The 16,703-nt window shown below is 38.5% G+C and overlaps 1 protein-coding gene across 1 annotated transcript in view; it reads left to right on the forward strand.

Annotated features, from left to right (window-relative positions):
- Nucleotides 1-16,703, forward strand: part of PRKCI (protein kinase C iota) — an 87,755-nt gene that overhangs the window by 32,334 nt on the left and 38,718 nt on the right. The window contains exons 3-4 of the mRNA XM_059065073.2: nt 14,507-14,596; nt 16,343-16,393. Of these exons, the coding sequence (XP_058921056.1) occupies nt 14,507-14,596; nt 16,343-16,393 (141 nt within the window). The remainder of the gene's footprint in view (nt 1-14,506; nt 14,597-16,342; nt 16,394-16,703) is intronic.

A 16,703-nucleotide genomic window follows, 5' to 3' on the forward strand; every position in this document is an offset into this window, starting at 1 on the left:
TGATGCCAGAAAGGCAAAAGGATCAGATTGGGGCCCACCTGGAAGAAACCCCTTGCAGTGGTGGGGTGGGGATGTGTTGAGAGGTGAAGCAAGAGAGACCATAGGAGTCCTGCAGGGCACCAGGGCTCTCAGACATGCTCTCAAACATGCTCTGGTCTCTGCGAAGTTCTGTCCTTGTTGGCAACCCCATCTCCAATTGCATTGTCTTCCTTCCCTCTGTAAGAGCCAACTACTACCATAGAATAAGTTTATAGTCTAAACTGTCTTCGCACTCCTATCCCTCCACCCCTAAACAACCACTAATCTGTCACTTTTTATATGTATACATGACAAAGTATAGTGTTTTTATGTGCTTTTATTTTATTTTAGTTTTTTGGCCATGCTATGTGGGTTGAGGGATTTTTAGTTCCCTGACCAGGGATTGAACCCCAGGCCCAATGCAGTGAAAGCGCTGAGTCCTAACCATTGGACCGCTAGGGAATTCCCTTTATGTGCTTTTAAATTTATATCAGTGGCATTATTCAGCACATATTTTGAAACTTCCCTTTTTTTTTTTTTTTTTTTTTTTTACTGGGCCTTACGTCTTGAGGTTTATTCATGTAGATGGAGAACTAGTATAGTCCTTTTTAAAAATTCTTTTTATAAAAATTGTAAACTGTACATAACACAAAATTTTACCATTTTAACCTTTTTAAAAAAAATATTTATTCATTTATTTGCTGTGTGCGGTCTTAGTTGCGGCAGGCAGGCTCCATAGTTGCGGCTCGTGGGCTCCTTAGTTATGGCTGTGGGCTCCTTAGTTGTGGCACGTGGGCTTTTTAGTTGCAGCATGCTAACTCTTAGTTGTGGCATGCATGCGGGATCTAGTTCCCCAATAAGGGATCGAACCCAGGCCCCCTGCATTGGGAGCATAGGATCTTATCCACTGCACCACCAGGGAAGTCCCCATTTTAACATTTTTAAAATGTACAATTCAGTGACATTTAAGCACGTTCAGAATGTCATGCAACCATCCTCACTACCCTTTTCCAGAACTTTTTGTCATCTCAAACAAAAACTCTATACCCATCAAACAATAACTCCCCTCCTCCAGCTCCATTCCCACTCTTCCAGCTCCTGGTAACTTCACTTACACTTTCTCTCTCTATGAATTTGCCTTTCTGTCTCTATGAATTTGTCTATGAATTTGCCTCTAAGTCACCTTTGGCTCTTTGCTTTTTTTTGGTTTGTTTTTTGTTTTTGGTTTTGGGTTTTTTTTGGCCACACCGCACGGCTTGTGGGATCTTAGTTCCCCAACCAGGGATTGATATCAGGCCCAGGGCAGTGAGAGCATGGAGTCCTAACCACTGGACTGCCGGGGAATTCCTGAGGTCATCTTTGTTTTTGAAAGATAATTTTGCTGGGTAAATAATTATAGGTTGATAATTTTTTTTTCATTCAGTACACTGTTTTGTACTGCATTGTTTCTGATGCAGAATCTGCTGTCATCTTTACCTTTGTTTCTCTTATGTAATGTGTCTCTGGCTGCTTTTAAGATTTTTCTCTTTATCACTAGATAAAGCAATTTGATAATGATGGACCTTAGTTCAGTTTTCTAATGTTTCTTGTCTTGAGATTTGTTGGTCTACTTGGATCCATGGGTTTATAGTTTTCATCAAATTTGGAAAAATTTTGGCCATTATCTCTTCAAATATTGTTTTCTGTCACCAGATTCCTCTTTCAAGGACTCCAGTTATATATATGTATATTAGGCTTCTCAAACTTGTCATAAAGCTCACTAACTCTCTGTTCTTTTATTTTTTTCCTTTTTCAGTCTTTTCCTCTGCATTTCATTTTGTATAGTTTTATAGCTATGTTTTCAAGTTCACTAATCTTTTCTCCTGCAATGTCTAATCTGCCATGAATTCCCTCTAGAGCATTTTTCACTTCAGAAATTGTAGCATTATTTCTAGACATTAAATCTGGGTCTTTTAAAATATCTTCTATGTTTACTTAACATGCTCAATACCCATAGCTTCTGAACATATTGGATATAATTATAACTCTTTTAATGTCCATGTTTATAAGTTCTTATATTGGTGTCAGTTTGGGGTCAATATCAATTGATTGATCTTTCTCCTATTATGGGTCATATTTTCCTGCTTCTTCACGTGCCTGCTTATAGTTTATTGGATTCTGGACATTTTGACTTTTGCCTTATTGGATGTTGAATATATTTGTATTTGTATAGATATTTTTGAGCTCTGTTCTGGGATGCTCAAAAATAGTAACTTAAATAACCATTTAAGTTACTTGGAAACAGTTGATCCTTCATTGCTTGATTTCCAATATCTTGAACCATTTTTTTTCCATTTATTTTGTCTAGTTTTTCTGTTGTTTTAGGAGGAGGGTTAAATCCAGTTCCTGTTAGTTTATCTTCTCCAGAAGTGGAAGTTGAGGGTGAGCAGCTTGATAGGATAGCACATGCTTCTGTAACCACTGATTTCTACCTCCCAGAAAAAGGAAGCAAGAAGCCAGAAATCTATTACTATCTGTTATGGGGCCTAATATTGAAAGGATGACCACCTAAATACCATATTATTCTTGGAAAATTTTTGCAAATCTACATTTTAAGCAATGCAACACTTTAGGGAGTGCTGTGACTTTCAGAAGTGGCATACAGTGTCTTGAACCCAGTATTCAGAGACAGGGTGGCAGTAGGAAGGTCTTGGTGGGAGCAGAGAGTGAATCTATAAATCTGTGGCAGGCTCAAAGATCAGGAAGATCCATCATCTATCTGTCATCTATCAGGAAGGTGCTATCTCAGGCAAATATTAAATGTTGCCAACTTTGGTTTCAGGCTATGTTGATTCTTTCAAATGTGGGCACTGAATTCAGCCATATGCTAAAGTACCTAATATAACTAGTGTTATATATGTGTGTCATGTTCAGCACCTTGTGAAGTTATCTCATAAATAATTGGATCTTGCATATTTACCAAATGCTTTGAGGTCCACCGCTCTAATTTCTTTGTTTTTGTAGGTGAAAAGAAAATGTAAATGCATTGAAAAAAGAGCAGGCCTGCTAGTTAATATACAAATTTTATTACCTTGAAATTCGTTGAACTGAGCAGATCTCACTCTGGGTGTATGCCTTTTTTAGGATATGAATTTGGACTTTAGTAATTGAGTGGGCTTTGAAACATAGCTTTCTGTCTCACTTTTGTTTCATGATGACTCTATATGGAATGTTCTGCTTCTGAGTTATGTGTCCTGCTTTATCAGACATTAAGCAGTTGGCCTGAAAAGGTAATACCTGAACCAAAGACGTTCAGTCCAATAAAAACAAAACAGATTTGAGTATACGCAATGTCAGTGATTAACTTTACTTTCACACTTCCTTGTGGTTGTTCAAAAGCATCAATCTCTAGGTACATACTGAAAGCAGATACTTGACCTAAATTAGGTTTCAAGCAACAGCAAGCAGATGCTGGCCTGGCAAAAAGACAATATCTAGCAAAAGAGAAAAACTGATTTTTTAAAATATGGTTATTATGACACCTTTAACACTGGTTAATTCCACTCATGGCTTTTAATCAAAATGCAATATTAAAAGCTACACCTATAATGAACCAAGCTTACTATGAGTCATTTTAAATATATGATCTTTAGTTTTGCCATTATCTTTGCAATGTAGGTAATATAGCCCTTGTTTTAACATAGGAGAAAATTGTGATGGGATCTGGAGCCTGGGAGAGAACCTGTATATAAAGTACTGCAGGACACCTCTTTGGGAGATTTTTGATGCTCCTTTTTAAAGTCCTGACTCAGGCATTTTCTAAGAAAGTAATTTATTTTATATGACACTTATCTAGATGATATACAGCTTGTAATGTCTGGCTGATTTTTCCTTTGCTCCAGGAGCATGTAACCATCTAATTAGGTTGATATGAGTTGAGAATACAATATTTTTCTCCAACACACAACTCTTAAAGGCTTTTCTAGACCTTTGATATCTTGTATATGCCAGTTAAGGATTTAATATTAAGTCAATTTTTAAAGTTATAATGAAAATTTCAAAAACTGCATCCATAATCCTATCATCCTGATGCAGAATTGTGTTTTTCATAGAGACTTCTAATCTTTTCAATGATCTTTTCTTAATTTAGTTGTTCATTTTATATGTATTTTGAATGTTTCCTTTGTATTGTTTTGTGTTTATTTCTGAAGTTCCTTTTTTGTTTTTCTGTTTTTTTATTTATTTAGGCTGTGCTGGGTCTTAGTTGTGGTATGAGGGATCTTTAGTTGTGGGATGCAGACTTCTTTTTTTTTTCTTAAAGATTTATTTATTTTTGGCTGCGTCAGGTCTTAGTTGTGGCATGTGGGATCTTCCATTGCGGTGCACAGGCTCTTCATTGTGGTGCGTGGGCTTCTCTCTAGTTGTGGCATGCAGGTTTTCTCTCTCTAGTTGTGGCGCATGAGCTCCAGGATGCATGGGCTCTGTAGTTTGTGGCATATGGGCTCTAGTTGAGGTGTGCGAGCTCAGTAGTTGTGGCATGCCAGCTTAGTTGCCCCACAGCATGTGGGATCTTAGTTCCCTGACCAAGGATCGAACCTGCGTCCCCTGCATTGTAAAGCAGATTCTTTACCAGTGGACCACCAGGGAAGTCCCATGCGGACTTCTTAGTTGTGGCATGTAGACTTCTTAGTTGTGACATGTGGACTTCTTAGTTGCAGCATGTGGACTCTTAGTTGTGGCATGTGGGTTTCTTAGTTGCAGCATGCATGCAGGATCTAGTTCCCTGACCAGGAATTGAACCCAGACCCCCTGCATTGGGAGTACTGAGTCTTACCAGTGGACCACAAGGGAAGTCCCTGAAGTTCCTTTTTGTTAAGATACTCCTAGTCCATTACAGATAGCATTTACTGAATTTTTGTCTCATCTCTTCTTTTTTCTGCAAATAAGGAAATCAGGGGCCATCTTAAAGAAGTGGTTTACCTGAGGTTGCTCAGAAAGTGAGGTGGTTAAGGTTTGGGTTTTTTTAATTGATACTACGGCAGTAAAATCATCCTAACTGAAGAAGCCACTTGAACTGTGGAAGCCATAATTTGCTGGGTGTTGAATTTGGTTCAAACTTATAAGTTTTTCTGGAAATTTTTGTAGAAATAGGCCATTAGGACATTGAAAGCAGCTAGTGAGTCTAGACAAAATTGGATTTAGTGTTTAAATTTTTTAAAAATCAAGATGCTTATAAGGCATTCATTGGTATCATTCATGTGTGATATATATATATATATATATATATATATAGAGAGAGAGAGAGAGAGAGAGAGAGGATGATATAATATTTCTCAAATATTTCTCATTGTTTAGAAAACAGTCTGAGGTGAGCTTAAATGTATTTGCCAGCATGGACTCAGGTCCCTCATCTGGAAAATTAGAAATGAAGCATTCATTATATTTCAGATTCATTCTGTTCCTAGAATTCTTTGGCTGTTTCATTTTTTGGAATTAATTTAGTCAACTGGCTTGTTTTTCTTTTTTTTTTTTTTCAAGCTGGCTTATTTTTCTAACTGGAAGAGTAATTTTCACACTTATTGAAATGTGAAATTTTCATTATTCTTTTTTTATGTTGCTTTTCTATTTTTAAACTTTGGCCTGCACTTAAATATACTTCTATAGAAGCAAAAGTTATTTTTTAAAACCTATGTCAGGGCTTCCCTGGTGGCGCAGTGGTTGGGAGTCTGCCTGCCGATGCAGGGGACGCGGGTTCATATCCCGGTCCGGAAGGATCCCACATGCCGCGGAGCGGCTGGGCCCGTGAGCCACGGCCTCTGGGCCTGTGCGTCCGGAGCCTGTGCTCCGCAGCGGGAGAGGCCACAACAGTGAGAGGCCCGCGTACCGCAAAAAAACAAAAAAACACCTATGTCAAAAAATAGAGTTTAATTATGTGACTTACACTTTAATGTGTGTGGCAGATTGGGATAAATTTGCATAACTGAGAAAGTGAGTCTGTATAAAAAATTTGCTTTATTTCTTTGAGGCAAGTAAAAACAGACTTTGCTTTTGGACTGGAATATTACTTTGTTATCGAGCTCACTTTTTTTTCTCACTGTTGTGGCCTCTCCCGTTGCAGAAAACAGGCCCCGGATGCGCAGGCCCAGCAGCCATGGTTCACAGACCCAGCCGCTCTGCGGCATGTGGGATCCTTCCAGACCCGGGTACAAACCTGCGTCCCCTGTATCGGCAGGCGGACTCTCAACCACTGTGCCACCAGGGAAGCCCCACTTAATCCTTTCTTAATGGTTAATAGTCCATTGTATGGATACCACATTTTATTTATCCATTCATCAATTGATAGACATTTGGGTTATTTCCACTTTGTGGCTATTATGAGTAATGTTTCTATGAACATTTTGTTACAACTTTTTGTGTGGACATATGTTTTCATATCTCTTGGATATATATCTAGGAGTGGAATTGCTGGGTCATATGGTAACAAATGTTCAACTTTTTGAGGAACTATCAGACTGTTTTTCAAAGCAGCAACACCATTTTACATTCCCATTAGCAGTGTAGGAGGATTCGTTTCTCTGCATCCTCACCAACACCTGTTATTATCAGTGTACTGAATGTTGATCTAAAAAATGGTATATCTGGGACTTCCCCGGTGGCACAGTGGATAAGACTACGCGTTCCCAATGCAGGGGGCCTGGGTTCGATCCCTAGTCAGGTAACTAGATCCCACATGCATGCCTCAGCTAAGAGTTTGCATGCCGCAACTAAGAGTTCGCGTGCTGCAACTAAGGAGCCCATATGCCACAACTAAGGAGCCCTGGAGCCGTAGCTAAGGAGCCTGCCTGCCGCAACTAAGACCCGGTGCAACCAAATAAATATTAAATTAATTAATTAATTAAAATGCTATATCTATGCAATCTGGTTGAATCATATTGACCTGTTTTTCAACTAGTTTCTTAAGATATCAACAACACTAAGACAAATATAAAGTTAGTATATGAGAGAACAAATAGCTTTCCTTTATAAAGGTAATACTCAGTCAGAAAGTATATTGGAAGAAAAGATTTCATCCATGTAATAACATAAATTTTTTTTAATCTAGGAATAAACTTTAAAGAAATGCATAGAAACCATATAAAGAAAGCTTAAAAAAAACCCACATAAGTATACATATAGCTGATTCACTTTGTTGTACAGCAGAAACTAACACAATGTTGTAAGCAATTATAATCCAATAAAGATGTTAAAAAACCAAAAAAACAATTGGGTGCCATAAATAAAACCTGAATAATGGGTTAGGGAGAAGGAACATATAAAAAGTAAACTCCCTATAGATCAATCTGTAAATAGCACAGTTCCCCAAAAAAATTCTAATAGGATTTTTTAAAAACTGGCAATTTCATCTGGAAAAATAAATGCTCAAGAGTAAATGGGGGAAAAAAAAAAAAAAAAGAGTAAATGGGGGGACTTTCCTGGTGGTGCAGTGGTTAAAGAGTCCACCTACCAATGCAGGGGACATGGGTTCAATCCCTGGTCCGGGAAGATCCCACATGTCGCGGAGCAACTAAGCCATCTACCACAACTACTGAGCCTGCACTGTACAGCCCGTGACCCACAACTACTGAGCCTGCATGCCACAACTACTGAAGCCCGCACGCCTAGAGCCTGCAACAAGAGAAGCCACCACAGTGAGAAGCCTGCACACCACAACGAAGAGTAGCCCCTGCTCGCCGCAACTAGAGAAAGCCTGCATAGCAACGAAGACCCAATGCAGCCAAAAATAAATAAATAAATAAATTTTTTTTTAAAGAATGGGAAAATTCTGAAAAAGGACATGTAAGACAGAAGACTTTTCCTAATTCTTTATATTGAAAAACATCATAATCACAGATATAGAAGTAATAACAACTGAGAAAAAATATTTGCAATATTTACAAAGGATTGCTTATCTCTAATATAAGATAATTAACTCAAAAAGAAATAGATGAAGCATCTACTGAAAAAGGTGCAAATAGCTAATTCATAAATGACAAAAAAAGCTCAAGAATCACTAATAATTAAAGAAACAAAGACTTTAAAATAAGGCATCAGTTTTCACCTATCAGATTAGAAAATAGTTAAAATTTAATCATTACCTGTAGGGGTTAGGAAAAACACACTGTGGGTTGAGTGTATATGTCATAACCTTTTTGGAGTTACTATCATTCCAAATTTTGAAATAATTGTCAAAATTTTAAATGGGCACACTTTGAGGCAATCATTTCTATTTCTAGGAAATTATCATGAGAAATTATTCAAGCACAAATATTTCAGTTCAAGAATATTTACTATATTATTCACTAATAAATAAGGACTGAAGTGCTGATACATGCTACAACTTAGATGAACCTTGAAAACACTCTAAGCAAAAAAAATCTAGACATAAAAGACCACATAGTGTGTGATTCCATTTATATGAAATGTCCAGAAAAGGCAAATCTGTAGAGACTGAAAATAATCAGTGGTTGCCTAGGTCTGACAGTGGAAGGAGAGGTTGGGGGGAAATGGGGAGTGACTGATAATTGGACAGGTTTTTTTTGAGGAGGGGTTATGAAACTGTTCTAAAATTGATTATGGTGGTAGTTGCACAGCTCTGTGAATATACTAACAACCACTGAACTGTACACTTCAAATGGGTAAATTGAATGCTGTGTGAATTGTATCTCAATAAAGCTGTTATTAAAAATGAGTAGATTATATCTAGTTTTTTTTTTTTAATGTGAACATTACCCCCTCAGGTAAAGCTTTTCAGAAGAGGTGGCATTTATCCTGGGTCTTGTAAGATACACAGAATTTCAAGATTCACCTTGAAAGTTGGCAAGAAGGTGTTTGTAACATAACAAATCACCTCAAAGCCTAGTGGTTTTAAAAAAACCCACTCTAGGGGCTTCCCTGGCGCAGTGGTTGAGAGTCCGCCTGCCGATGCAGGGGACACGGGTTCGTGCCCCGCTCTGGGAAGATCCCACATGCCGCGGAGCAGCTGGGCCCGTGAGCCATGGCCTCTGAGCCTGCACATCTGGAGCCTGCGCGTCCGGAGCCTGTGCTCCGCAACGGGAGAGGTCACAACAGTGAGAGGCCCACGTATTGCAAAAAAAAACCCCACTCTTTTATTTTATAGTCTTTTTACAGTTCTGTGAGTTGATTGGCTCTGCTGGTCTCACTTGAGGTCTCTCATGCAGTAGCAATTGGATGGCAGCCAGGTCTGGAGTCACGAGGAGGCTCACCTGGGATGCTAGCATAGTAGGTTCTCTTTCTCTCTCTGTGTAGTCTCAGGGCTTCTACTCTCAGAGGCAGCTGAACTTCTTACATGGTGACTTAGGGCTCCCAAAAGCACAAAAAGCAAAAGATGCCAGATGTTTATAAGGTGGAAGCCTAGAACTGGCACAGCACCACTCTGTGGCTTTTTCTTAGTTAATATAGTGATAGAGCCAACCATCACCACCATCCATCTCCAGAACTTTCTCATCTTCCCAAACTGAAACTCTTTACCCATTAATTTTACCCTATAAAGTACTCTTTACCCAATAAATCCTCATTCTTCTCTCTCCCGCAGCAAATGGCAACCACCATTCTGCCTTGTTTCTGTGAATTTTACTACTCTAGGTACCTTACTGAAGTAGAATCATACAATATTTGTCCTTTAGTAACTGACTTGTTTCACTTACCATAGTATCTTCAAGGTTCATTCATGTTGTAGCATGTGTCAAAATTTGCTTCCTCTTTTTTTTTCTATTTTTATATATACTAGTGTGTATCTGTTAATCCTAAACTCCTAATGTATCCCTCACCCATCCCTTCCCCTTTGGTAACATAAGATTGTTTTCTCTTTTTTTTGGCTTCGTTGGGTGTTCATTGCCACGTGCGCTTTCCTTAGTTGTGGCGAGTGGAGGCTGCTCATCGTTGCTGTGTGGGGGCTTCTCATTTTGGTGGCTTCTCGTTGCAGAACATGGGCTCCAGGCATGCGGGCTTCAGTAGTTGTGGCGCACAGGCTTGGTTGCTCTGCAGCATGTGGCATCCTCCCGGACCAGGGGTCGAACCCGTGTCCCCTGCATTGGCAGGTGGATTCTTAACCACTGCGCCACCAGGAAAGCCCCGTAAGATTGTTTTCTATGTCTGTGAGTCTATCTCTGTTTTGTAAATAAGTTCATTTGTATCATTTTTTTAGATTCCATAAATAAGTGATATCATATTTGTCTTTCTCTGTCTGACTTCACTTAGTGTGATAACCTCTACATCCATCTGTGTTGCTGCAAATGACATTATTTCATTCTTTTTTATGGCTGAGTAACATTCCTTTGTATATACATATACCACATCTTCTTTATCCATTCTTCTGTCAATGGGCACATAGGTTGCTTCCATATCTTGGCTGTTGTAAATAGTGCTGCAGTGAGCACTGGGGTGCATACATCTTTTTGAATTAGAGTTTTCATCCTTTCTAGATATATGCCCAAGAGTGGGATTGTTAGATCATATGATGACTCTAATTTTAGTTTTTTGAGGAACCTCCATACTGTTTTCCATAGTGGTTGCACCAATTTACATTCCTACCAACAGTGTAGGAGGGTTCCCCTTTCTCCACACCCTCTCCAACATATATTGTTTGTAGACTTTTTGGTGATGGCCATTTTGACTTGTGTGAGGTGATACCTCATTGTAGTTTTGATTTGCACTTCCCTGATAATTAGCAATGTTGAGCATCTTTTCATGTGCCTGTTGGCCAGCAGTATGCCTTCTTTGGAGAAACATCTGTTTAGGTCTTCTGCCCACTTTTTAAAAATATATAAATTTATTTATTTATTTATTTTTGGCTGTGTTGGGTCTTCATTGCTGCATGTGGGCTTTCTCTAGTTGCAGCGAGTGGAGCCTACTCTTTGTGGTGCGCGGACTTCTCATTGGGGTGGCTTCTCTTGTTGTGGAGTGTGGGCTCTAGGCGCGTGGGCTTCAGTAGGTGTGGCATGTGGGCTCAGTAGTTGTGGCTCACGGGCTCAGTTGCTCTGCAGCATGTGGGATCTTCCCAGACCAGGGCTCAAACCCATGTCCCCTGCATTGGTAGTTGGATTCTTAACACTGCGCCACCAGGGAAGTCCCTTCTGCCCATTTTTTGATTGGGTTATCTGTTTTTTTGATATTGAGTTGTATGAGCTGTTTATAGACAACTTCCTTTTTAAGACTAAATAATACTTCGTTTGTATGTATAGTCATCCCTTGGTGTCCACAGGAGATTGGTTCTAGAGCCTCCCAGGTATACCAAAATCTGGTTATGCTCAAATCCATAAATAAAATGGTGTAGTATTTGCATGTAACCTACGCACATTCTTCCATATTCTTTAAATCATCTATAGATTACCTATAATACCTAATACATTGTAAATTCTATGCAAATACTTGCCAGTGCATGGCAAATTCTAGTTTTAGTTTTATATGGACTTTCTGGAATTTTTTTTTCAAATATTTTTGATCCGAGGTTGAATCCACAGATTCAGAACCTATAGATATGGAAGGCCAACTGTATATACCATGTTTTGTTTATCCATTCATCTGTTGTTGGACCCTTGGGTTGCTTCTACCTTTTGGCTGTTGTGAATAGTGCTGCTATGAACATGGGTGTACAAATATCTGTTGGAGTCTCTGCTTTTAGTTCTTTGGAAGTATACCCAGAAGTGGAATTGCTGGATAATATGGTAATTATATGTTTTATTTTTTGAGGTTGCTGCATCAATGTACATTCCCACCATCAATGCACAAGGGTTCCAGTTTCTTCACATCCTTGCCAACACTTGTTATTGTCTGTGAGTGTTTGTGTGTGTTTTACAAAACCTTATGGATTTGAAGTGGTATCTCATTGATTTGCATTTTCCTAATGATTAGTGGTGTTGAAACTCTTTTCATGTGCTTATTGGCTATTTGTATATCTTCTTTGGAGAAATATCCTTTGTTCGTTTATTTATTTTTGTCATTGTAGAGTTGTAGGAGTTCTTTACATATTTTGAGTATTAATCCCTTATCAGATGTATAATTTGCAAATATTTCCTCCAATAGGTTGTCTTTTCACTGTGCTGATAGTGTCGTTTTACACAAAAAAGGTTTTAATTTTGATGTAGACCAATGTATTATTTTTTTTCTTACTTGTGCTTTTGGTGTCACATCCAAGAAATTGTTGCCAAACCCAATGTCATGAAGCTTTCTCCCTGTGTTTTCCCCCAAGAGATTTGTAGTTTTAGCTCTTGCATTTAGGTCTTTGATCCATTTTGATTTAATTTTTATTTATTATATAAGATAAAGGTTCAACTTGATTCTTTTGTATATGGTTATGTTTGGATATTTTATAGTGAATTTTTGTTAGTTTATATAGGTTTATAATGGGATTATGATTATATTAAGGAATTTTTATCTAGCATTATAGGGATTTGCTCAGAATGGCATGGTGGAGGAGGATAGGTGAGTGAGTCAACAGGTGAAACAGGATTTTGTAATATGTTTGAAAATTTCCAAAATAAAAAGTTAAAAGGAGAGTTGGGGACTTCCCTGGCGGCACAGTGGATAAGCTTCTGCCTGCTAATGCAGGGGACACAAGTTCGATCCCTGGTCCAGGAGATCCCACATGCTGCAGAGCAACTAAGCCTGTGCTCCACAACTACTGAACCTGCACTCTAGAGCCCGCGTCCCATAACTACTGAGCCCGTGCTCCACTACTACTGAAGCCTTTGCGCCTGGAGCCCGTGCTCCGCAGCAACAGAAGCCACCGCAAGGAGAAGCCCACGCACCACAATGAAGAGTAGCCCCCACTCACCACAACTAGAGAAAGCCCGCGCAGCAACTGAAGACCCAATGCAGCCAAAAATAAATAAAATTAAAAAAAAAAAAAAAGAGTTGGTAGACCTTTAAAAAAAGAATTGGTAGACCAGGAGAATGGTGTTTAGAAACCCAGACACAAAGTTTCTGTAAATAGTCAGTGGATAACTTTGTTCGATGGTATAGCGAGGTCAACCAGAGTAAAGACAAAACATGCCATTGATTTCAGCAGCCTCTTCCATGATGTTAGATACAGCAGTTTTAGTAGTGTTTGGACTAAAACCTGATAGCAAAATTTTGAGAAATGCTTGGAAGATAGGAACATGGAGAAAGCAGGGTGGCTTCACTCTTGATAGGAAGAAAAGCTATTCCTAATAAGTCTAAAAGATTATAAATCTATGATTAAAAAAATACAAGAGTATAAAGTCAAAATTCAAAGGCCCTGTCCCTTTTTCTTCCGTTTCTTCTCACTCACCCCCTCGTTTCAGTCTGTAGTTTACTCTTGAGACTTGTGGCTACAGAATGAATGGCACCCCGGGCAGGAGAGAGGTTTTGGAGAGGGAGACTCAAACATGCCTTTGCCTGAGAAAAGCTAGTGGAAGAAAAGAAAAAATGAAGATGGAACTGGGGAGGACTAGTGGAGTAACGCCCAGAGAAGATAAAGGAAAGGGACTCAGTGGCCATGTTGGAGAAAAGAACAGAGGCACTCATTTCTTTGAGTCCACAGGAAAGGAGATGACCTCACTTTTCTCTGTGAAGTAGTAGACTGAGTTCCCTGCTGAGAGTGATTGAAGTTTGGGCAGGGTTGATGGCATCTCTTGGTGTAACCAGTAACCACAAGAAGGAGCAAAAGAATGGCAGCGTTGAGGACCCAGCTCAGGCCCAACTATGTTCGAAATGACTTTTTCATTGAGGAATGCCATCGTACAGGGAGACGTGCCATCTCATTGATTTCCAGGGATGACTCAGTTCACTGGCTGGTTGACTAAGGGATGTTTCTTCCTTGTCCTCTCTGTGTGTAAGTTTACTAAACTAGGCATTTACACTTAAAAGCAATCAAGTAGGACTGCTCTTTAGTCCAGAGTACTTTAGTAGCTATGCTTGTTTTCTGTGAGCCTCTTGAGCAGGCTCTCCAGTGAAGGAAAAATTTGAGAAAATGATTAAATAGAGACCTCCTCTTATCATATTGTGGCGATGAAACCACTTTCACTTCCTCTTTTGAAGAAACAGGTAACAGAAAAATTACCCCTGGCCGTTAATCATGTTGCGGTGACAATCAAAAAGAAAGAAAGAGAAAGAAACCCAGACACAGAGTTTCTATAAATAGTCAGTGGATAACTTTTTTTGCACTGACAATCTAAAATGTGGTCAGGATAGATTCTGTTTGCTGTATTTTGAATGTAAACATCATCAAGAATTAAATGGTTTTATACATTTAAAGTTTGGTATCTGTGAACCTCATGTAATATTTTGTAGAAATAGGAGTGGAAGTTATGTTACCTACTTCACAGAATAGAATTGTCTAAATAAATAACTCAAGTTTAGTCCTTGTCAAATATTTCTCTGTAAGTATGAAATTGTTTTTCCTCAAGATTTTATGTAGTAGAAATTGTTTACTGGTCATATGTAGAGGATTTTAAAAGTGAGCTTTACTTTTCCTTTTTATATTTTTTAGGAGACCCATGTACAGTATCATCTCAGTTGGAGTTAGAAGAAGCCTTTAGGCTTTATGAGCTAAACAAGGATTCTGAACTCTTGATTCATGGTAAAGGAGTAGTCATTTCCTACTCTTCTAGAACTATGCTTCTTTAAAAACATAACCCTGTATCCTTGTTTAAAAACATGGTCCTGATGTCATTTTCTTCATCTGTATAACTCGTTTCTATGTAATTGTCCTTGTTCAGTAGTATCTCAAATGCTAGAGAAGACAAAATAGATCAGCCTCTTATAATCGTAGGAAATTTCTTATTAGTGTATACCTTCTTGGGTATTAAACTGTGATCATCTCAGTGTTTTACAGCAAAGTTTTAGCATAGAATTTAAGAATTGAGAGCCCAGAACCTAAGTCATCCCCTTGCAGTTTTTTAATGTATGCAAATGATGGTTTCCAAAGGTAAGATATCTTAAATGTCCTTTCTTTTGTTTAAGGGTTAACTGTGAAATTATTTATGTAGTAATCATAGACATTAGTGTGTTAAAGGTCATTAGTGTGTAAAGGTCAGCAAGCCTGAGAGGTGGGTAGTTGTATAGAAGGAGAGACCTAAACTGGTACATTGTAACTGGTACATTGTAAACCTGGGCTGTAATCTAGGTATTCTCTTTCCAAATCTGTGTTCTTTTCGTTCTGCCATGCTACCCCTCAAATTTTTTAGGTCATGTAGAATCCACTTAATATGCTTAATATAATTGTAATATATTGGCAGTATTTCACATAGCATTTTAGGGAGCCTTAGGAGACTAGACCTAGGGAACTCTTTACAACTTGAAACAAATATAAATCTCCCCTCAATATAATGACTTATTTCAATACCTTGTTATTATTCCTTTGTACTTTCCTTTACAGTGTGATTTTTTTTAAAAAATAGTTTGATTTTTGTTTCCCTTCAGAATTTGACATAGTGACTCCCATGGGATTCATACTCTAATTTGTTGAGATCCTGGAAGAATGTTAGAAGTCTTCCTTTGGTCGTCTCTGTCTAGAATAAATTAAAGAAATTATTTGTCTTAAGCTTTATTGCTTTTTATGCTATATCAGAGATCTGTTTTCAGAAGTTAGCTTATATTTCAACTTTTTTTTTTTTCCCCGGTATGTGGGCCGCTCACTGTCGCGGCCTCTCCCGTTGCGGAGCACAGGCTCCGGACGCGCAGGCCCAGCGGCCATGGCTCACCGGCCCAGCCGCTCCGCGGCATGTGGGATCTTCCCAGACTGAGGCACGAACCCGTGTCCCCTGCATCGGCAGGCGGACTCTCAACCACTGCGCCACCAGGGAAGCCCTATAAAAATGTTTTGAATTAGCATTTTTATAAATCTATAGTTCCAAAGACAAAACTTACATTTTTGGATTTGGGTACTGTTTTTAATGTTAATTTATTCCTAAGTTTAGTATACATCTTTAAAAAACTGTAGTGCCTTATGTTTATATTTGCATACACTTTGTAATTTTAATTCTTCATCCCAGCAAATTTGTCACTACAATGAAGATTTAAGGATATAATGATTTCTCTAATGACCAAAAAAAAAATCAATTAGTGATGTAATAGGGATTGGAATGAGTAATTTGAGCTTCTAATGCATTGTTTATGGATGTTCACTTTCATAAGAATTTCTTTTATTATAGCCTTGGTAAAGTGTGTCCCTTCCAAAATTAGTACTGACCATATGTTAAGTATCTTGTGTCAAGAGAGAGTCAGGTTTAAATTTAGATCAATTTATGTGATATTTGAATTTAAAATTCTGTGTAATTTGTATGTTCTAAATATGCTGTATTAATTTTAGTTTGTTGTTTTTCAGTATTCCCTTGTGTACCAGAACGTCCTGGAATGCCCTGTCCAGGAGAAGATAGTGAGTGTTTATATACTTCATACCTTTGAATAGAATTATTTATGATACAGTGGCACAAGAGAAATCAGAAATAGAACTTTTAATTCACTTGATTTCTTTTCCATTCTTCAGTCTAATTTAGAGTATATTAGTAAACTGCCTAAAGTCTCTACTTTTCCCAAATTGAAATGAAGCAGGTTTTTTTGCTCCTTAGTTGCATCTCACCGGCTACTTAGTTGTGGCCTGCAAACTCTTAGTTGCGGCATGCATGTGGGATCTGGTTCCCTGACCAGGGATTGAACCCGAGCCCCCTGCATCGGGAATGCAGTCT

The sequence above is a fragment of the Kogia breviceps genome, chromosome 5 (genome assembly GCF_026419965.1).
Source record: "Kogia breviceps isolate mKogBre1 chromosome 5, mKogBre1 haplotype 1, whole genome shotgun sequence".
Taxonomy (NCBI): domain Eukaryota; kingdom Metazoa; phylum Chordata; class Mammalia; order Artiodactyla; family Physeteridae; genus Kogia; species Kogia breviceps.